The 23,081-nt window shown below is 47.8% G+C and overlaps 2 protein-coding genes across 4 annotated transcripts in view; both read right to left on the reverse strand.

Annotated features, from left to right (window-relative positions):
• The window catches only part of C1H6orf118 (chromosome 1 C6orf118 homolog), a 29,598-nt gene extending 25,344 nt beyond the window's left edge, over positions 1-4,254 (reverse strand). The window contains exon 1 of one of the 3 annotated variants that reach the window (XM_049114282.1): positions 4,221-4,254. In XM_049114282.1, coding sequence (XP_048970239.1) covers positions 4,221-4,239 — 19 coding nt within the window. In that variant the 5' untranslated portion in view covers positions 4,240-4,254. Of the gene's footprint in view, positions 1-707; positions 898-1,080; positions 1,208-4,220 lie in introns of those variants that run through there. The other 2 variants (XM_025422711.2, XM_049114280.1) reach the window with 2 other exon arrangements.
• An 11,280-nt stretch (positions 4,255-15,534) lies between these two features.
• Positions 15,535-23,081, reverse strand: part of PDE10A (phosphodiesterase 10A) — a 298,350-nt gene continuing 290,803 nt past the window's right edge. The window contains exon 22 of the mRNA XM_025422715.2: positions 15,535-21,287. Coding sequence (XP_025278500.2) covers positions 21,170-21,287 — 118 coding nt within the window. The 3' untranslated portion in view covers positions 15,535-21,169. The remainder of the gene's footprint in view (positions 21,288-23,081) is intronic.

Raw genomic sequence — 23,081 nt, forward strand, 5'->3', positions numbered from 1 at the left:
GAGACTCCTAACTCTGGAAAACGAACAAGGGGTGATGGAAACGGAGGTGGGTGGGGGGTGGGGGTGACTGGGTGACGGGCACTGTTGGGGGCACTTGATGGGATGAGCACTGGGTGTTATTCTGTATGTTGGCAAATTGAACACCAATAAAACATAAATTAAAAAACACACAAAGTGCTAAAATAGCATGACTAGAAATTCAATTAGCCACCTGCCCAGAGGCCCAACTGACATTATCATTTGGAGTCTTTATAAAAAGTGGGTTTTCAGGAACACAACCAGTAAGTTGAGTAACAGCGGGAGGAGCAGAAGACATGGTGGGGAATCCACAGGGGCGGAGTGCCATCACCACCCTCACCTGGCAGGGGAGGAAACAGCCCCCTAGGGTTTAGGTCAGGTCCAGTGGCCAGTGGTCAGTGGGTCAGTGGGTCAGCGCGCCGCCGGCGGCCGGGCTCTCACCTGCCCACTAACCAACGCTCGCACTGCTGTGTGAAATGCACTTGCAGGGAATACACTTTCCTTTGGGATAGGCTATAATTCAGACAATATTGCTCAATCCAGGAAGCTTTCTCTCAACTAGAATTCATCTGAACCACCAATCCCGTTTTCAGGCCGCACTGTGGTGGGCAAGCGACGGCTTGGGGGTCCAAGGAGCTGGGTGCACTCCCCTCACCTCCCGTTCCTAAAATCCCGACAGTAACCCTCACCTTCCCGGGCGGCTGCCCGGTGGCTGGCGGGGTGCGGCTTTTTGAAAAGAACACTTGGAACGGCGTCTCGAAATCTCCCCCTTCCCCCCTCCTCCTCCCAGGGGACACACACCCATGCACAAGCACAGACACACGTGCGCGCACACGGCCAGTGCACACACGCGCGCGTGCACATGACCTTGTTCCTTTGAGTGTGACTCTTGGGTGTTGAGAGGAGGCACCGCGCCCCAGACGCAGTCCTGCACCCGGTGCCCCCGGGGCTGAGGAGCAGACACCCCAAAAGGTCTTCATTTTCCGCACCAGGTTCGGAGGAGTGGGGGTCCTGGGCAATTGCCCTCGGGCTGCAAACCGGCCGCGCTCAGCGCGCACTTACACTCGGGCGCTGAACCCCCGGCCATGGTCTCCCCGACCCAGCTCCGCGCCGACGCCGCAGTTACTGCGGAGACAGACAAACATTCGAAGCCCCTCCCCGCGGGGGTGTTCCCGGGTTGCCCGGCAGCGCCCCCCAGCCCCGCCCCCGCCCCACCCGCCTCCAGCCCCGCCCCCAGCCCCTGCCCCCGCCCCGCCCTCCACCCCGCCCCCAGCCCCGCCCTCCCTTGTCTGCCTCCTCCAGCAGGGAGTCCTAGGCTTCCTGGCTAATTTTACTTTTTTTTAAAAAAATAATAATAAATTTATGTTTTATTGGTGTTCAATTTGCCAACATACAGAATAACACCCAGTGCTCATCCTGTCAAGTGCCCCCCTCAGTGCCCGTCACCCATTCACCCCCACCCCCCGCCCTTCTCCCCTTCCACCACCCTTAGTTCGTTTCCCAGAGTTAGGAGTCTTTCATGTTCTGTCTCCCTTTCTGATATTTCTTACCCATTTCATCTCCCTGCCCCTCTATTCCCTTTCCCTATTATTTATATTCCCCAAATGAATGAGACCATATAATGTTTGTCCTTCTCCGATTTGACTTACTTCACTCAGCACTTTTCATGATTTGAGAAACAGCAAAATACCCTTGTACTCTAATACTTTACCAAAGCCTGGGGAGCAAAAAAAAAAAAAAAAAAAAAAAAAAGGCAACCTGTCTCTGGCTGGACATCTTTAAAGAGACATGCAGGTGGCACAATGCACGACTCACGCAACTGTACCTGGTGTTCTAGCACACAGTGGGTGCCAGTCACTAAATCCTCATTTAGTTATTACTGTGTTATTATCCATGACTTTCCTAGGAGGGAACTGAGAACATGTGAGGTAAAATAACTTGGCCACGATGAGTGAGTTAGCAGAGTAGAAGAATGTAAATGCACATCTGTTTGCAGTCTGTGCTCTTTCCTCAGGCTATGCCATGTGTCAAGGGAAGTAAAGCTAAAAATCCCTCAGTTTCCTATCTTTGGAGATTGTAATTCTATTTAAATTTCCTCCAGCCAGGGAGGATTCAAGTGCCTCGCATGGTGGCTACTCCTCTCACAGGTGACTCTGGGCACCCCTCGCTGCTGACCGACTCAGGGAAAAAGTGATGACAAGGCCAGACAGGTGTGTGTGAAAAATCTGGGCACACAATCTTCTTCCATCTCCACTTGATGCTGGTCAGACACTTTGTAGGTGAACGTTTTGGAAACCATGAAGTCACCCTGAGTCTCGCGTTACTCAGACGGCTCAGTAATTAGAAGTATTTGGATATGGCCTGAGAAAAAAAGGAACAGAAGTGTTTCCTGATTTTCTCTCTCCAATATCCAGTCTTTAGGCCTCTGACCACAGCCAGAAGTGTTGACAGGAAAATGCCCACATTGTGTTAAGGATGTCATTGATCCAGGACAGGGAAAAGTGGTCCCCACATTCCACTAATCATCAATTAGGGTCAGATGTGTGGCAGTCCAGGTTTCTGTATTACCAACTACTAGAGATGAAACAATAAGCCTTCCTGCTCCAACCTGTGTAGTGATTTGGTGGCAGGCAGGCAGGTGACAGAGTTTTCCCCTCTCTCCTTCCACAGATGGGCTGAGGGGACAGGGCTCCCTGGCCTTGGGAGCTGCAGCCATGGGAAGTGTGGGCCCCAGGACCAGGGAACACCTCCAAGTCTCAGCCCACTCAGCCCTCGAGGCCAATCATTGGCACGACAATGGATTTGACTCCCTCTACGTGGAATTAGGGATCCGAGAGAAAACAATGTATTTATTGCCGGGACCTAAATTTCTCCCAAGTCATCCCTTAGGGTAGGACGCATTTACAGTCCCATTCAGGGGGGCCTCCTTCCCTGCACAGCAGGGAGTCCACGGTCAAATCACTACCAAACGTTAAAACCCACCGCAGGACTCCCAGGGCAAATATCTCAGCAAAGTGTTTGAGGCAGAAAGATATTATTATCTGTGAAATGAACCGATCTGCCAAAAAGAGCAGCTCTTCCTCGAGGCCAGATTTCTAGGCAGGAATCTCACCTGCCCGCAAGCACGCCCTGCTCACAACGCCACCTGCGCGCACTGACTTGAATTCGTCTTAGGCTATTTTGTTCTTCGGCTCTAGGTGGCGCCGGAACACCCCGTAACACCCCCGGGCGCCCATCCCCGCCAGTGGGCCGGTCCACACACATCCTTCCTCCCGCCAGGATTCCACGGGAAAACAGGAAGTACTGTTTGCTCTCTGCCACTTTGCTCGGGATGCAGAAACGCACGATTTCTTCCCTGCTCTAAAGATGCTCAGTCGGGAGGAGGCCAAGCACTTTAGGGCAAGACTCGCGGGGGAGTTGGGGGTGGGGTGGGGAGGGGAAGCAGGTGGAGACAGGTGCAAAGTGGCGCAGAGGAAGGGTGGCTGGGGGTGGGGTGGGGGGCTCAGGAAGGGCCCCACGTTCAGGGTGCCCGCCAGAGCCGGCCGCAGGAGGGGGGAGCCTCCCGTGAGCTCACCACAACCAACGCGTTGCAAGCGTCACTGGCCAAAATTATGTTGCCGCCTTCCCAGCTATTAGGATTGATCGTGTACAAAGAGAGTGGACAACGTTTTAAGCACCTTCGTGCTTTGTCAGCTCTGGAGGGAAACCGAGTGACCCGCGTAGGGAAAAGTGCAGGCCGACCGTGAGCCGACGTGTTCCAGCCGCCGACCGCTGCGGATGCGCACCCGGCGGGCCCGGAGCGGAGGTCAGGGGGGCCCTGCAGACCGCAAGGAGCACATCCGGAATTTCAGACACGCCCGCGGAGACCACACGTTTCCATTTCAGGACGAGAACTCTGCGCTGCCCCCTGTAGACGGTGCGCGAGTCAGGATGTGCGCTTCCAGCCCCACTCGCATCACACCCCAAATTCTCCTCCTGCGTCCTGTCCTGGCTCAGTGGAAGCAAAGTCTCCACCCCCAAAGCCCCCCACCCCACCCCTTGCCCTCCTGCTTTTCAAGGGGCGCACCCACCGGGAAGCCTGTGCCCCCCCCCCGCCCCCCGCAGCAGCTCTTCTTTCCCTCGCCATCCATCCGGTGGCACATCTCCCTGAAAACAAACGTGCTCTTGTTTTTCCAATCTTAAAAATAGATAAAAAACAAAACCTTTGCTTTGACTCTGCATCCCTCTACGGCATCTGCCGAACTCTGCAGATCCTGGTCCGAGACGCGCACAGGGAGGGCCCGGGCAGGTGTGCGCAGGTGGGTGACTGCCCGCAGCTCTGCGCGCCCCGCGGGCAGGTGGAGGCTCTCCGGCCACGCCCGTGTCGGCCGCAAGGGGCGCTGCCCCCACGCCTCTCAAACCCTCTGTGTAGCCGGGATTTTGCCCTAACGGTGCTTTTCTGCAATATAACTGTAAGTGGCATTTGAGGACAGAATAACTGCGAGACCCACGAAGGTTGAGCATTGGATGAAGAAAATAGTGTAGAAAGAACACAATTTCCCCAGAAGGGCCCCCGTGGCTCTTCCCACCCTCGTCCTCCACGAGCCTCCTCTTCCTCCTCCAAAGAGTAAAACAAGCCTTCACATCCCCACAGTTGGACGCAAAACCACATTTCTTGACTTCTAGACTGCCATTTGCTACTTGTCTAAAACTGTCTCAGTATTTCATCAAACTATTTTCTTCAAGTGTGAAAACTACTTTGGGTCAGGTTGTTTCATTAAAAACAATGAAAATATCTTTGATGTAATGGCTTTTCACCTAACACCAAGGTTTTCCAGAAGAATCTAAGCCATTGACGGATAAATGGGTAATGAAAATCTGCCTTGCTCATGCCCCCTCCTCAAGCCTCTAGCTTCTCTCTCCACAAGCAAACACACCTCATTTCTTACTTAGTTCCCAGGGGGCAGGCCACCCACAGACCAGGCCACATACCTACCTGGTCCCCCCCCCCACACTTTGGCTTTCCCAGAGAAAGGCAATGGCCTGCCACTCACCAGTCCCTGCACCTGGAGCCTTTCTCTTAGAAAAACATCTTGGAACCCATTCCACACCAGTACCTAAAGAGCCTGACTTTTTAAATAGCTGTATTGTGTTTCATTTTTATGTTTTAAAAACAGACATCTGACCCACATTTATACTGTTTCCACTCTTTTGTATTAAACTCCTGTGCCTGTCTTTGGGTCATTTCTTAGGTGTGAGAATATGCAGGTCAACCTGGCTCACAGTCAAAGGGCTTGTGACCTGAGGCTGTGCTGATGCACCCAGTACCTCCCTTGGTGAGGGCGATGTGGGATGGGAGAGGACAGTCGAGGAAGTTTTCTTGAGATGCTTTTGGTGCAAAAAAAGGTGTTTTTACTAAAGCACAGGGAGGGGATCCATGGGCAGGAAGAGCTGAACCAGGATTGTGAGGAGTGACAGATTATACACTGTAGTTTATAATTTATGATCTACATTTACAAACTATAAATACAAATTTATTTCTGTATTTTCATGTATTTATTCCTATATTTATATTTATAATTCATTAGTGGGGGTTAGGGAGAGCCTAAGTCTCTAAGGACTTTAGAGGCAAGGCTTCCAGGACCGTGAGGAGCTGGCATTTACTGTCGTCTAGTAGAACATTAGTCTTGAGACCCTTCGGAGGTAAGGGCCACAGGTTTGAAAGATGATCATTCCCAGGGATCTTGGGGCTGAGGTGGTGTTTATGGTCATTAGAGGGAAGTAACACCATCAGGAAAGAAGCCCTAGTGGTAAAACATTAAAGGAAGTCCTTTTAGGGAGTGGTAGGAGCGGGACCATTGCCGGCTCAGGCATCCTGCCTGGACACCGTGTGAGCCACAGCAAACCCAGCTGTGTTCCTCTGTCTCCCTCAAGGGCGCCCGTCCCCACTTCCTCACCCCCAACATGTGGCATCGATCCGTACATTATTACACCCCTGATCTTTGCGAACACGAAGTTGCAAATGAGTTGGTGGGAGAGGGAATATCCACAATTAAACTGTGTCAGAAATAAAGGAGATGTAGTAATTTTTAAAAGCAGCAGCAGGATTACTATTTTAGGTAGAGGATCAGAGAGGCCCCTCCATGTGTCCTGCAGCTGCTGTGACAATTTAGTTTAGTAGCTTAAAACCAAACAAATTTATCATCCTGGGGTTCCATGGTTCAGAAATTCCAGATGGGTCTCCCCAGATAGAATCCAGGTGTCTGCAGGACCAAGTTCCTCCTGGAGGCTCCAGGGCTGACCTGCTCCCCTGCCTTTCCTGGGCTGGAGGCACCCACATTCTGGGGCTCCCGGCCCCTTCCTCCCCCCTCAAAACCAGTGATGAGCAAAGGCTGCTTTAGTCTGTCTGAGTCACAGATGCTCTTGAGCCTCCCTGTCCCACGTCTCAGGAGGACCCTGGGGACTCTCCCTCCCCCAGAGTCAGCCGAGTCCAGTCCACCTGCTGAGGGAGCAGGAGGCGAGGTGAGGACAGAACAGAAGCTGACACCCTGCAAACACCCATCACCCCTCCCAGGTGGGGTGTGGGGTGTTCCTCAGGTGCTCTGGGCTGCCCTAAAGCTAAGGGAAGGAAAACCTTAGTTCACTTGGAGAGAACAGTCCTGCAAGACAGGAGTCTCCCTCAGTAACTTACGAGAGCAAAGCATGTTTATCAATAGCCTCACTTCCAAAAGGAAATGTAGATACAATCAAAGTCCTTATGCAGCCCATTGGCAGATACTTGAAGCTCCCAACTGTCTTCATGTTAACGCCTCCCTAGAGGGAAAAACAACCTTAACCTGATGATGGCAAGGCCTCCAGTATCCCTTAGCCTATGAAAGTCCTTTGGAAACCTCCCTTTTCCTGACCCCCCGTCCAGCTCCCCAGTATATGAGCCACCCTTCACTGTCCCGGGGCAGCAGCTCTTCCTGCCCCCAGGTCCTGTGCCCAGGCTTTCATAAAACCACTGTTTTGCACCAAAGACATGTCAACTTGGTCGTGGGCTCTGGACCTCACCTAGGTTCCAAAATTACATCACACCTCTGCCTCAATTTCCCCCTTTCCCTTAACCTGGTGTATCCACCCGCCCTGGACATCAGGCCAGGGACCTTTCTGGAGACCACTAGTCTGCCAACCGCATGCCCCCAGTGGGAAAGGCCACCAGGGAAGAGACTGCTGCTTCGGGGCCCCTCCAGAGGTGACACAGGGGACCCGCTGGCCACGGCTACCCCGCAGGGGACTACAGACCATCACGGCCCCCGGCTTTGTTGAGCTCTGTTTGAGATCTGAGCTTGGCTAAGGCCCAGGGCCAGGGGACTAGGGAGGCTGAGCCTGCACAGAAGGGGGGACACTGGAGCCTTCGGGTCCGGCCCTGAGAGGCACCTGTTGACATCAGCCAAGGGGAGCGGTGGCAGAAATTCCCTGTCCCTGCCAACAACAGAACTCAAGCCAGCCGGCTTCGCCCTGCAGCTCGCCAGGCTTTCCCAGGAGTTCCCTGGGCATTCTGATGGGGATGCAATTCCCGAGAAAACTCCACGTAAAAGTGAGCCGCCAGCTCCCAGTGGGATGATGTGGAAGCGGCGCCTTTGAGGCACAAAACCCTTCCCAGGGTGGCTTTTTCCAGAAACTGGAGACCCTGGTATGATGGACTTTTAATTTCCCGGGGTAAGTCAGGAGCAAGCGCACGGCCCACAGGGGCACGGCCGGCCAGGCCCCCACCTACCTGCCAATGACCCGGGAGGGGGCGGGCTGCCCAGGGCCCTGTACTCCCAGCACCACTTGTGCTGCCCGGAACCTCCTGTTTCTCATCCTCACCTGCATTGCTCGTATTTTCATTGGAAACAGAGTTGCTCGCACTAATCTCAATGCTGAGAGCAATCGTCTTGGTCCCTGAACACAAACATAGGCAGGTGTGGGGGACACACTTCCCTGGAGGTGTAGGTGTGATCACCCCCTCAACAAGCCTTGATGCAGGCCACGTGCTTTCCTTCACGTTTCCAAGAGCAGATGCTTCCTTAGGAGGCAGCTGTGGCAGCCGTGCAGGTTCGCATGTGAAGAAAAGGGGGGGTTTCGTGTTCTCTTTTCAAAAGGTGTTTTCCTGGTGACATGGCAGCCAAAGGCTTCTTCACCTTTGGGGGGGGGGGAACACTGTGACTGCAGAGAGAGATCAAGCCAGAGTGGAAGTCACTCTAAGAAGAGAAGGTGTGTGAGTGAAGCAGAGGGAAGAGAGGGCCTGGTGGCAGCCGAGCCCAGCACCCCCCACTGCCCACCTCCCCTCTCCCTGGTCCCCCCCACTTTGCTGCCCCCCTGTTGGCCCTCCCACTGGCGCCCCTCTTGCCCCCACCCTAGGCTCCCGCTGCCCCCCACCGGCACCCCCCTCCGCTGCCCCCACCCCCCGCAGTGTGCACCTGCTGTCTCCCCTTGTCGCCCAGCCCGCAGAGATGCAGGCTGTCCTCGCCTCACTCACTGCTCCACTTCTCAGAATAGGTGGAGAAGAGTTCAGTCAGCAGCCGGAGGATGTGGAGAATTTTTTTTTTTTTTAAGATTTTATTCATTTATTTGAGAGGGAGAGTGAGAGAGCAAGCGTGAGCTGGAGGGAGGGGCAGGGGGAGCAGCAGGCTCCTGGCCGAGCAGCGAGCCCGACGCGGGCTCCATCCCAGGACCCTGAGATCTGAACCTGAGCCCAAGGCAGCCGCCTAGCCTGCTGAGCCACCCGGGCAGCCTGATGAGAATCTTAATTCTTTCTTTCTAGCTGCCCTGAATTTATCTGCTCGCAGAATGTTCTTGTCTTTCTCTCAAGGTACAACTCTGATGAGGTGACACACCTTAAGAAAAGCTGCATTCCTTTGATTGCCTTCCTAAGTCCCTTTGTCCTTAAATGACATCAGCACAGTTCCAAGGCGGTGGGGGAGGGGAGGTGTCCAGGGTGAGGTAAAGCCACGTGACTTTTGCTTGGTCCTCTGGGGACTTCCCTTGTTCACTCCCACTTCTGGGCAGGGCCGTGATGTGGGCAGGGGACAGACATTATTTGCAATGATGCTCCTTTCTTGAGCTTCACATTTGTTTCAGAAAAGGAATTGCTGGGAGTGGGGAGTATGCTTGGGGAGAAGCAGAGGGTCTTGGGAGGGGAGCAGCAGAGCAGAAGGAGAGGGGGCTCCGAAGCTTGAGACCAGCTGGGGGTCAGGGGTCTCCTAGGCCAACCAGTTCTCCATGCACCCTGAGCCATGCAGGAGATCCAGTTGGACCCAGGATATCCGGAGGCCCTCTCAGAATGCCCCGTGCTGCCCCCTGCTCTCAGAATGCCCCGAGCTGCCCTGGACAGGGCACCCATTGTGGGGAAGCAGTGTGGGGCCAAGCAGAGAGGTCTGCCCTCCGCCCTAACACCGGGCACACTCCCGTGAACTTGAGGAGCCCCTGGATACATGAGAGGAAGGGACTTCAAGTCAGATCTGAGTTTTGAAAGTTTAACATCTTTATATTTAAAACTTCTTTAGATATGTTGGATACAAGTCTCTCAGCATATATATCATTTGCAACTATTTTCTTCCATGTCGTGCATTGAGGTTTTACTCTTTTGATAGTGTCCTCTGAAGCAGAAATGTTTTAATTACAGTGAAATTGGGACGCCTGGGTGGCTTAGCAGTTTAGCACCTGCCTTCGGCCCAGGACGTGATCCTGGAGTCCCGGGATAGAGTCTTACGTCGGGGTCCCTGCATGGAGCCTGCTTCTCCCTCTGCCTGTGTCTCTGCCTGTCTCTCTGTCTCTCTCTCTCTCTGTGCCTCTCATGAATAAATAAATAAAATCTTCAAAAAATAATAATAATTACAGTGAAGTCTGATTTTGCTATTTTTTTCTTTTGTCATTGTAGTTTTGGTGTCATATTCTTGCCTACCCCAATGTCACTTGGATCAGTTATCTGCTAGAATGCCATTTCATTAGACTTGTCCACCTCAGGGTGCCTGGGGGGCTCCAAGAGTAGAGCGTCTGCCTTTGGGTCAGGTCATGGTCTCAGGGTCCTGGGATCAAGGCTGGAGCCAGGCTCCCTGCTCAGTGGGGAGTCTGCTTCTCTCTCTCTCTCTCTCTCTCTCTCTCTCTCTCTCTCATGAATAAACTTAAAAAAAAAAAAAAGACTTGTTCACGTCTGTCCATCATTCTGTCCCTTACCTGCCCTGTTTCTCTTCCATGCAGGTGTCCCTATCTGACACATTACGTACGCATCGACTGGTCCACTCATCACCTGCCTTCCGACACTAGTGTGTACTTGAAAGCAGAGCCTCTCTTGCTTTTATTCAGGGCTGGGTGCCCAGTGTCTGGAACAGAGCCAGGCTCATGGTGGGAAGTCACCATCACCAGCCAAGGGTGTGACAGCCAGGCAGAGGACAAGGCAACGGGCCCCAAGCCTGAGCTGCAGGCCCACTGGCCAAATGCTTCAGAGCAAAGCCCCTGGGCAGCTGGAAGTGAGCATTGCTTATGGAAGAATGCAAAGGACCCAACCTAAACGAAAACCAGCACACACATAGTCAAAGAACAGACATCCTAGGAAGACTCTGCGAGTTGGAGGGTATTTGACAAACAACAGCGAGGTCCCCAGTAGGGGAAGCAGCATCCTGGCACGATGGCTAATTTCATGTGTCTGCTCGCCAGGTGTTTGGCTGAGCACCAGTCCAGGTGCGTCTGCGACGGTGCTGCTGGATGATATTAGTCTTCAAATCCATGCGTGGAGTGACACAGGCTGCCCTCCCATTGGTCCCGTCCCATCTGTTGGAGGCCTGAAGAAAACAAAAGGTGGAGTAAGGGGATCGCACGCTCTCTCAGCCTGACCCTGAGCAGGGACGTGGGTCTTCTCCTGCTCCTGGACTGGAATTTACTCCATTGGTGTTACTGGTTCTGAGGCTGTAGGACCCCAGCTAGAACTTACAGCAGCTGCCTTGCTCTCGGGCCTTCAGACCTGGACTAGAACTGGGTCTCCAGCTTGCAGATGGCAGGTCATGGGACTTCTCAGCTTTCCTCACTGTGAGCCAGTTCCTTGTAATAAATGCCTCTGTGTATGTGTGTGTGTGTGTGGGGGGGGTGGGGGGGGGGGGAGCAGGGGGTCAGGGTTCCCCAGAGAACCAGATCCAGAGGGATGAAGACTTATAGACACACACACATACACGGTTCTGGTTCTCAGGGGAACCCAAACACCCCCGGTTGACCCAGATAGATCGTGAATGCTCATGGAGCATTGAATAGGAGTCGCACTTTTATCTGAAAGGAAAGCAACTCGTACAAATGGGATTTAAACAATTCCCTTAGTGAGGAACCGTCTCTATTGATGCTAGAACCTTACTGAGATGCATTCCCATCACACTGCGCAGACCTAGATATTCACTCCTCCGTAACCCTGTCTCTGTCTGGCTGCTACAAGGGGGTCAGTCTCCACCGGCCCTTGCCAAATACACGCTAAAGAAATCTCTCAGTTATTGGAACCATGAGTGTGAAACCCGGGATAAGGTATGTCAGTAGAGCAGATACACATTTCACTGGCTCTGAACTCAGTGAGAATATATAACTATTTTTCTAGAACTATACTTAATTTGCCTTGAACTCCTACTTTGTCCAATATAGGAAACGGAATTCAATCATGTTCAGATAAATAAGACCAAAAGTGTTGTGCCTTGAATTCCTTTGGGTTTTATTATTATTTTTTAAAATTTTGTTTATTTGAGAGAGAGCATGAGCAGCGGGGACGGCTTAGGGAGAGGGAGAAGCAGACTCCCCGCTGAGCAGGGAGCCCGATGAGGGACTGGATCCCAGAGCCCCGGGATCACGACCTGAACCCAAGGCAGACGCTCAATACCTGAGTGCCCCCGGGCACCCCTCCCTTGGGTTTTGAATTGATCCAATTGAAGGCCTTCCTGGTGCTGCGGTCCCTCCCGAGGTGTAGGTGTAGCCGCAGGCAGGTTGGGTGAGCTGAGGGGCAAGGAGTGCACTGCCCAGACGGGCTACTGTGCACTGTCCTCACTGGTCCTTGACCTTGGCCACCAGACCTCAGGGATGTACCTGAGCCAGCCTGTGTTTCTGTGAGCCAGTTTCCCGGAAGCAGGGTGACCCCATTTGCCCCCCAAGCACACATCACCTGTTGCCATCCACCAACAGAGCAGAGGTGTGGGCTCAGTCGGCCTGGCCGCCTTGGGCCGCCTTGCCCACTGCTGTCCCCTTGCTGGGCCGGATGGGAGGAGACTGCCCCCTGCGAGGTGTGCCGCCTTCCCCAAGCTCTGGGGGAAAAGCAGGTACCAGGATCCTCTTGATCAGATTCCCATCCCCTGGCCTCCAGGCCGTGGCGCGTCCACACCTCACCTGCTCTTTGCCGCATTCCTTCCTTCCCCCGCCCAGGCGCCCCTTAGAGCTGGGTGCGGAAAACCTGAACATACCTTCTCTCAGGAGACTGTCAGTGTATAAATAGCCGTAAGAGCTTCGTTCCCTCAAGATGTCAGCTACTATGAATTTTTGAAACCACGTGCCTGTGTTCGTCGAGAGGCACCCCTTGTGGACAGATGCTGGAAAAGGCGTCTTTCAGGATGCTGAGCGTGATGCTAGTGCAGGAGGCTGGCCCCTGACTAGCCTGCTTTCTCATGTTCTAGACACTTGGCCTGTTTTTCATATTCCTCATCTCACAACAGTGGTGGTAACATGCGTCCTCCAGGGTCGTTGTGAGCCTTGAACTGGCTGGCGTGCTTGGCAAACATAAATGCTCACTATATGCTCACACCGGTCCCCTGCATGTGGGTGCAGCGGGGCACTGCCCTCTGTCCCCGCAGTAGGGGTCAGAGGGAATGCACTCAGGATGGAGAAATTACTGAGAACACGATTCTCAAACACATAGGTAACATCTGAGCTTCCACGGAGGAGCAGATGAAGCAGAGAACAGAGGGCAAGGTTAGGGACGTGGGGTTCTCAAAGGACAGATGTACGTTCATGTCACTAAGCCACAGGAGACAGAGAAATTGCAGGAGAGGTGCCCACTGTGCCAACTCATGAACCTTAAACAATTTTATTCTGTACTATGTAGGGGCCCAGCAGGTCACTGGCGAATTTCTAGGGGGAGGATTGTCAAGAATAAATAGGCTCCTAAGCCAGTTTACATTTTTAGAAACTTAAAAAAAGACTCGATTGGGCATAAGGAGGCAAGACAGCTTTCTACAAATAATTGAAAGTTTGTCAGATAAAAGAGGAAGCGGACTTATCCATGTGTTGCAAGCCGGTATCTTGGAATAGAAATGATAATGCTACAGACTTCAGGACGACTTCAGATAGAACTTTCCGGCAACTAGAGCTGTCAAACAATGGCCTGGCTTGCATTACGGTAGCATGTCCTCCCCACCTGGATTATGAAGCCGGAAGACCATCTATCGGAAATGGCAAGTAAGAGACCTTGCGTTGCTTAGGCCTAACGGTGCCAGTGAACCAGTGCCCTAACCTAACACTCATGATTTCACATGGGCAACACTCACTCAGAAGGCTTAGGAAATGGGGGTGTTGATGCACACTTTTTTTTTTTAGTTAATGCAAGGATAAGGAGGGAAATGTTATTTTGATATGTATTAATGGTGTTCATGTGTCTCAGTCTTTCCATATGCTAAAATGTTTGCAGTTTTTTCCCTAATGACTTAGCATTGACTGGTACAGCAAGATTTCTAATTAGTGATACAGGCATCAGAAAGGCTGGATATCATCTGATCACGTGTAATTACCAAGTAGAAATTTGGAAGCTTAGGTTTCCAATCAATTCCTCATTTTTCTTCTCTGGTCAGTTTTCTTTCTCTCCTCAACACCATTCATGGAAAAGTCTAAATCTGTGTGCAATGGGTGGGAGGCTTCCTTTTTATTTTTGACGGACTGGAGATGGGTGTGAAAAGCAGAGTTCACTGAAGACACTTCTGTTCGGTTTCTGTGGCATCAGGCTTTGATATTCTTACTAGAACAGCAGCCAAGTGTGTATTCTGTGGAAAATGTTTACAAATCGTGCTGTTGAATGTGTGAGATTATGCATATGCGAGACAGAGAGAGGCAGAGACACAGGCAGAGGGAGAAGCAGGCTCCCCCCAGGGATCCCAGGACCCGGGATCACACTCTGAGCTGAAGGCAGATGCTCGGGACGCCTGGGTGGCTTAGTGGTTGAGCGTCTGCCTTTGGCTCAGGGCGTGATCCCGGGTCCTGGGACCGAGTCCTGCATCAGGCTCCCTGCAGGGAGCCTGTTTCTCCCTCTGCCTGTGTCTCTGCCTCTCTCTGTGTGTCTCTCATGAATAAATAAATAAATTTTTTAAAAAAAGAATAACTTAAAAAAATGAAGGCAGATGCTCGACCACTGAGCCACCTAGGCATCCAAATGTTGCTTTTTAAGGGTTCCTTTTGCTTCAGGATGCAGATACAATGGCGAATTGTCCCTCTCCTCAAAGCTCTGGGGTTACAGAAGGTTGATAGAAAAATCAGACATGTGCATCATTAAGAATTCAAACTGAGACCCGCTCTACAGAGAACCAATCTGCAACTTGAGTTATCAAATAAGTTCATGGATATATTAATTCATGAAATTCACTTTAACATAGTCAATATTTTATTTGGTATCACAGGAAATGAATATTTAACAAAAATCCTGTCTACGACACATACAGTGCTGTGCACTCCGAGGGCATTCCATCAGTAAGAGTTTGATGGTGCAGGAGAATTCTATGTTAAGGGCTTCCTACCCTTGTGTCTAATTAACAAGGCTGTGGACTCTCAGATTTAACAATGTAACAGGTCTTTATTCCAGGGAACATTTATTTTGTGTACTCCCGAAGTTAGTTCTAATACCTTTATGATAGGGGGTGGGGGTTCTGGGGATGCAACTGCATTTCTAACTTCTTGGTCTTCAGTGTTTATCGTTTGCCCGCCTACCCGATGGTGAGCAGGGGAGAGCCAGATAAACATAACTTCTTCAAGCAGAGTTGCCAAGATAAAGCCATGAGTATATGCATCATGGTATACAGATTACGTGAGGGTTAGCCTAGAACATTTCTACTATAGCAGAGAGAATCCCAACACTGACACACCCAAGCATGCACACAACGGGAGTCCTTCCCCGCTCTTAGCCAAGGGAGTCTGCTGTTCCGAGGGTCCCTGGAGACCAGGGAAGCTATTTCGGGAGTCTTAGGGTCGGCCCTCTGGGCCATGAGCTTGGTAATCTGAAGCACTCGCTCTAAACGACCACTCATTTCTCCCAAAGTCTTTGAACCTTTAAAATTATACAATGGAGTTAATAAATCACGTCACATGATTTAACATCTTAGGTCATCTCATCCTTTCTGCTAGGAAATGGCTGAAGCAGACCCACCACATCACACCAACGTGAACTTGGGGTCTTCTACGCAGACGAGGCCTGGAGCAAACACTGTGATGGAGCCTCTGCACCTCCTCCTCAACATGCAAAACATCTGTTGGCTTCCTCGCAAAATGAGAGCAAATGATAAACGTGAAAAATGATATTTTAAAAACTCTGTATTCAATTATTCACACCAAAGGATATCCATTAAAATTATGAACATCTCTACATATATTTCATGTATCATACATATATATATACTTTGTGAGTATAGTTACATATCGACAAAAGATTTCTTGCTGCTCTAAGCATGTAAGTAAAACAAAGCGAGATTTTGCAGTGTAACACCCATATATGCATATATACTGGCGGTTTGAATTATGAATTTATTTACAACTTGCCTCGGTTATAATAAATGATTACTGTTCTATTATACAAACATAACGGTAAAGGTTTCTTTTAAATACAAAGACTGCAAATGAATACATGAAAAATTACACACATGTACAATATTTATAATTTATAAATGCAAAGTTAAGACCTCTTTAAATTATTGCACTTGTGCATTTTACAAAGATCTTTATATGTCATACATATAAAATAATTGTTTTAAGTTTGCTAACTCATCAACTATAATGAAGTCGGATACTGTTCACTTGGAATTCTTTCTCCTAAAAGAGAGCCCACTAAAACTTTGGATACAAATCCATCAACTCTACAGATTTTTCTGTGCAGCGCATTGTATTTTGGACAGCTTGTAACCCATCTTACACCTTAGCAGTTGGGGTCAGCGAGATCACTGCTGGCAAAAGCGTGGGACCTGACCTACGTGGGGATGTAGGATCTCTTTTGCTCATACGGACTTGAAAAGAAAGCCACCTTTTTTCTTTTCAGAAAGATTCAAGATGCTGCGTGTCTATAAATTTTGGTAACTTTCACAGTGTTTTGGGCAAGCACATGATTTCACATGGGTCACTTGGTTGGGTCTGGTGAATGAGGGGCACCTTCCACAGATAAATCTGATGTACTTTCAATGTGTGCATCAAATCCGTACGTAGGACACACGCCATCCAACAGATTATATGGGAAATAATATTCCTGTATGGCATCTACATAGGCTGGTGGAGATAGGGCATAGGACTGGGTATTATCCAAGTGGGTGAAGGAAAACCAAAGCTGCAACACCCATGGTCTGATGATATTTCCAGTGAGCTGGGACCAGATGATACACCTCGCAACCTCAATTTGCAGCAGGAATAAAGACTTGCCATTTACACTTCTGCAAATACAAAGTACCTCAAACTATCAGCTGACACCTGACACATGTAAACTCACTTCTCTACGTGACACATTGGACTCAGCTCTTAACTCGCGGGCTGGGTCCTTGGGCCACATGAACCCACACCCCAGCAGGGGCACACTCGGGTCTGCTCGTTCAGTTACCAAATCCTCACACGCCCTGTAGTGTGAGGTCCAACCATGCATGAGGCAAATAGCACTGCTGTCCACTGTGGGGTCCAGAGGCCAGAAACTTAGCAGTTGAGTGAAGACAGTAATGCTTCTTTGAATTTGAAATACTGTTTCTTGGGAAACATTAATGTCTTTCTCTTTATCCCACCCTTTTAATTTAGAACCAGAACACCACTGAAATTTTTCTTTTTTTGCTATTTTTACCATCCCAGAAATCCATCTAATGCTTCAGACAACCAAAATATCCAGTACAAAAAAGGATGAAAACCAAAGAGTGTAAAGTATTGCATTGGGAATCACTAATTTAAACTTAAGATTAGGAGTTTAAAGAAATGGGCAGGAATGTGTATCAAGGTAGATACTTATGCAAAGGTAAAACAGAAGGGCCATGCGCTGCTGACAAGCAGGGGACAGGGTGAGGGGGGCAAGACCTGACAGCTCATTTACATTTTACAGAGATTTTAAAGTCAGGCAATAAAAGGGAATATATTAATGTGACTAAATGAATAAGTCTTTAAAGAATTAAACCCTAAATAAAATCAGCAAAAGCAAACACATGTCTGAAATAAAGGTTAGAAGTGATTTTCAAAATCTAAATCATGCATATGTACCTGAAACCCAATAAAATCACACCATAACTGTGTCACAGTTCTTGGAGATTTTGGCAAAAAAAGACTGCCTCTGCACAGTTCATTGGTTATAGTTAGTCATCAGGGTGTGTGTGAATGACATCAAATAAAGGATAGAAGTCTGATCAGGAGAGAATGGTCCTATCCATTCAGTTTGATCCAATTAATCCTGAATATATCCCTTTGTTTTTAATTACAGTTAAGCAAGAAAGGCAAAATAATAAATATGCAAATGAAGAAGTAAAATTGCAGTATTTAAAATAAAGGCACAGAGCAAGGCATGGTGAGTAATTTAGTCCTATTAAAGCTCAAACCTTGAGTTAAAAGACCAGAAACATGACATTCAAACTAAATCTACTAAAAAATCCAGGTAGCTGAGGATTTATCTACATGTATCACATACAAATGTATCTAGTGTGCCTAAACATACCAGGAAAGAAAAAGTCAGTGAGACTGTACAAAATAAAAAAAAAAATCTAAAGCTATCTAGAAAGCATGCTAAGAAGAGGAAACCTACACTGAACAAATCCAGTTTCAAAGTAGTCCTGTTTCTGATGCTGTGAGAACAAGTCATCTTACGCAGTACTGTAGCATCTGCACAGATGTTTTCCCTATGAGGGAAGAGTCCAGAATGAGGACGGGAATGCTAACTAATTCAGCATGGTCTCACTTTCAGCACCACTTTCTGACGAGCCCTGGAGAGATAACGGAGGCTGGGAAGTGGATCTCAATCCTGCCCCAGGAAGAGAATTACTGCCGTTTTTGAGAATTACTTTCCATATCTGTTTTATTTTTTCTAATTAATTAAACCACAGTCAACTATTAATTAATAAGATGTCTGAAATTTTTAGAATTTTATTCCGTTGCCTAAGTTTGACATTTCATGATGGAGTAATTGCACCTGACAATAAAACTGTCCATTGTAAATTGGCACAACCAATTAAAACTTCCACGAATGGAACATTCTCCTTATACTCACGGCTGGCTACCAAATTTATTCTGAACAGGGAAATTTCGGTCCAATGTAAAAACCACCCTTAATGAGAAACTAGTCAAAACTTTGGGTAATAAAAGCCATCTGCCCTTTCAAGAAAAGATCTGGGAAAAAGATGAGCACAGAACTCAAAAAGTTTGTCTGCTAACTACATCTGCCCCAATATAAAAGTGCTCCTAACTGCATTTTTTCCAAAAGCAGATTATCGACTAAATGTCACTGCATCTCGGACCCATTTTAGGTAAATGCATGATTCCTAAGTAGATCTTAAGAATACTAACAGTTTACATTAGAATACAGTCCTTCCTTTGTTCAAACTTTGCTTTGATTCTGACAATATTTCAAGAGAAATCAACCAACCAGTCAATCCATGTACATTTCTTTGGAAAACTGTTCAAAGAAAATGTCAGTAATACAATACACCTGGCTCTATCAAAATAAAACAATTTTCTGTAATAACTTTAGAAAAGCAATCTTAAAAAGCAAAAGTAGCCATAAGATTTCCTCCCCATGTGACTGTTTTCCATATCAACAAGCAAAATCCATGCATTAAGATCCTTTTAATTAAACGATCTTCGATGGTATTTCCTGCCCACCGCCTTGCGATTTAGTCAAGTCCCATTACATGACTACACTAACTTTGGTAGGTCCAGTTTCATAAATCTGAGTGCAGAAAAACATGCAACATTTTAGAGTTTAATCCAATAAATGCACTAACATGGAAAAGGGCATTTTCTACCCAGCTCTTCATCAAATAATATACATTTTCCAACACAAAAAAAATCAGGTTTTGAAGAATGGGGCCAGTTTTTACTTTTTATAGATGTGTTTGCATCTCTATCCCTTATATGTATATACTTTCGTATTTGTGTGTGTGTGTGTGTGTGTGTGTATGTGTGTGTCTAGCCACCATGGTATTTCTCTCTTTAGATACTTCATTTTACTTCATATTGTATTAATTACAATAGCAAATGGAGGGCCATGTAGGGAAGATGGCAACTTCCAGAAGCCCATAGGGAAATTGAACACATAGTGTTAATTTTAAAATAAGAACAATGTTTATATATAGCTAACTCTGCTACAACTTAAATCATGTTGTAGGAACATCTGATTTCTTTTTGCAAAAACCATATGAATAACAATGTGTACAGTATTGAATATGTAAAAGAATTATTTTAAAAATTCATTTTATCAAAAGTACTATTTCAGTTTCCTGCCACGTGAATAGTAGGTAGATAAGCGGTTTGTTATGGATCTGCCTACCACTCCTTGAGCCTCTGATTCTCTAATTCCTTCAGGTCAGGACTAACCACAGCTCTGGGGGTGACCCTGCCTTTGTGCTAAAAATCTTGACAGCTGTAATATGAACCCGAAGTGACTGGCTTGTAATCCTTGTAGGAGGGGGTCTGGACTACTACTTTGGTGTATTTTTTTTCAAAACACACTGACATTGTTGAGTAATTTTAGTCCACCAAAAATTATACAGAAGACTCTACACACTACAGGTTTGCATGTAGATACTGGATACTTGAGCAGAGGAGGGAGCAAGAAATGTGCCCCGATGTGCTTGCACAGGGCTCCTCCACTCCCCCATTGTGGACGGAGAGCTCCTGAAATGTGACCACTGAGCACACAGCAGGGAATGAACCGGGGTTGGGCGCAGCAGATCAAAGTAAAAATTACACAAAACTTAAATTTTATGGTTTAATTTGACTTTGAGAGAAATGTATGGTATTTTAATTAAATAATTCATAGAATAAACCTCTCATTTTGAATGTGAGTCTAAATTCTTGCAATGACACCAAGTGAAAATATAAAGAAATTATTATTGACATTCACATTTGACATCCCGTAAGACCTATCTGTCAAGAAAAATTCATATGCCTTGCTTTTGTTTTGTTCTTTAGGCAAAGGGTTTAGAAAATTTGCCTACAATGAAGAAAAAAATAAAAAATATTCTTCGACATTTTTTGAATTGAGTTCTCAGATTTTTTATGTTTATCTGAATCTCCTCTCAAGAGGATAGAAAGTCTTACCTCACTTAGTGTTAAATCTATTTATCCAAGCCCTTTAGTATAAACTTAAAGAATACACTTGTCATCCACCTAACTTTTAATTCATGAGGCTCTGACACAAGAATCTATTTTCCATCACTGATTGCAGAAAGACACTTCTTACTCTGTCCCCTCAGTGACACCTGTCCTGAGGCTGTCAGCTACAATTCACGCTAATTACGAGTAGGTCACACACGAACATTCACAATAGTAACGTGTAAAAATTCCTATTTATAACCAACAACATCAAAGCAACATTGGTGTTAAAGCCAGAGTACAACATCATAATAGTACCATTTCAACCCCTCACTGGAAAGATACAACGGGAAAGGACCCCCTTCTGAATCATTCCTGTCCATTCCCAGTAAGGCCCAGCAATGTGAGAAAAGGCCAGTCCTCGAGTCACATGGAGTCCCCTGGACAGCTGACTTGTGGTCACGGGGTAGTCCTGGTTGATCACTGTCTCTGACGTGTGACAGATGAGACTGGTGGGGAGTCATCTGCTTACACGTTTCCTGGGTGTCACCTTCTTCTAGAGGCTTACATCCTCATTACCAGGTGTAGGTTCCCCCCACAAAAATAAAAGGAAGAAAAGTCAAAGAAGCAGGACGAGCATCTGCAGGTGGGACAGCTCATCGGGTGTCCATCAGTCATCGATCTTCACAGGCAGCTTCTCCGAGGGCCCATGGGCCCCTGGCGGTGATGAGATCCACACTGCGCTCTCCTCCCCTCGGATCACCTTCTCCCACTGGCTGAGGTTATTCCTGAGGATAAAAGATGTGGGGACAGGTGATGTTTCAAAAGGATTTCCAGATTCCATCTGAAGAATTAAGCACACCACCCTGAGGTGTAATCACATATGATGGCCACGGTGCCCTTCTGATGCCGACAATGACCAGCCTGCCAAGGCCGGGTGGCATCCCTGCACGTCTCCCTGACGTGGCTGGGCAGCTCGTTCCTGCAGCACAGCCTCCAGCCAGCAAGACTTAGGGGATACCTTGTCCCACGAACTCTGGGCCTACCATCTCAGAACCAGTGAGAAAGTCAGATCTGGAAAGGGGCACGAGCTGCAGGGGGTCCTAGCCAGGAGCTCCACGGTAAATGGAAAGGGAGGGAGGCCCGGGCAGCGAGAATGTTCTGCAACAGCACCGACAGCCAGGACTTCACACTCTGCAGTGGAGAGCGGGCTTGGCTCTGCCACATCATACCTGAAACTGGGGGCAGCCTTATTTTGAACACTGAGTCTTACATTAAAAAGTCACCATAAGTTTCATGTGGTACCAATGTTAGGAACTTCTTTGTGGCAGCAAAGCCATCTTTGTGTCTCAGGCAGGCCACCCGTGCCCCTGTCCATGGGTCTTTCTCCCTCCACACCTGCAATTCATCCACTGTAGGTGTCCCTATCTCCTTGAATGGTGTCGGCACCCCCTCACCCCACGGGGTGGCCCAGGCGCAGATCTGATCGACACCTCCCACCTTGCTGTCTTATATACAAAGCCCAAATCAGAAGGGAACCTTGCACTGACAAACACAGAATTCATACAAAGCACACACATGCAAAGACACCTCTGGACAAACGAAATCTCTGAAATATAACCTGAAAAATGTAGCACTTTCAGCTTTTGTATCTTCTCATCACGAACCCAAAAAGATTTTTTGATATATTAGAAAAAAGATATACACTAATTTTGCCATGTTTCTGTGGACACCAACGATACATAAATTTTTAAAGTGTTAATAAGATTAAAATGGCATTGAAGAGATTCTGTGGTTCAGCCAAGTGCAATGAAGCAAGAATGCACCAATGCCGCTGAGACAGCTTTGAAAATACTGATCCCAATGGTTGATAATAATGACAGCAGGCATTCATTCTGCTGGTTCTAGATTAACATAAAATACAGATAATTTTTGGATAGGAAAAGACTTTTGATTGCTACTTAGAATTTTTTTTTTTATAACATGGATTTTGATTGATATTCCCTTTTCTCTTTTGTGGGGAACTGACTTTGCCAACCTCATTCCATCAGGAAGGAGTCTCAGCTCATACTCCGTATTGTCCCTATGGCTCAGCCCTTATGTAATAAAAGAATATTTTAATAAACTGTTGATCAAGGTCAGTGATGGCTCAACAAAATAAGCTGGGATGTTATATTTGCCTCCCCAAGAGCAGAGAAGAAACAGAAACCACCACTTATGTAGGAAAAAACAGGATCTTTTTTTTTTTTTTTAACTTCTTACTTGTTGGTTTTGTTTCTTTGTTTTCCTTAATATAATTAGTTCATGAAATGAGTTTCAACAGCAGAAAGTAGGAATGTATACTAATGCCTCTGGTTCTGTTTAAACCCGGAGTCTGTCCTCTGCTCTTCCGTGTGCCTACCCCAGCCCCCAAAGGTGCTCCATGGCTAAATAGTTAGAAAAATCAGTGCGACACCAACTCTCTTACAAAAAATCAACAGGAACGGCTGCTCTGGTCATTGTCCTCTGACTTCCTCAGAGGAATTTCTTTTCAAAGTAAAATGAAAATCTTAAAAAAAAAAAAATCCCATGTTCTTAGGTGA

Source organism: Canis lupus, chromosome 1 (genome assembly GCF_003254725.2).
Source record: "Canis lupus dingo isolate Sandy chromosome 1, ASM325472v2, whole genome shotgun sequence".
Classification (NCBI taxonomy): Eukaryota; Metazoa; Chordata; class Mammalia; order Carnivora; family Canidae; genus Canis; species Canis lupus.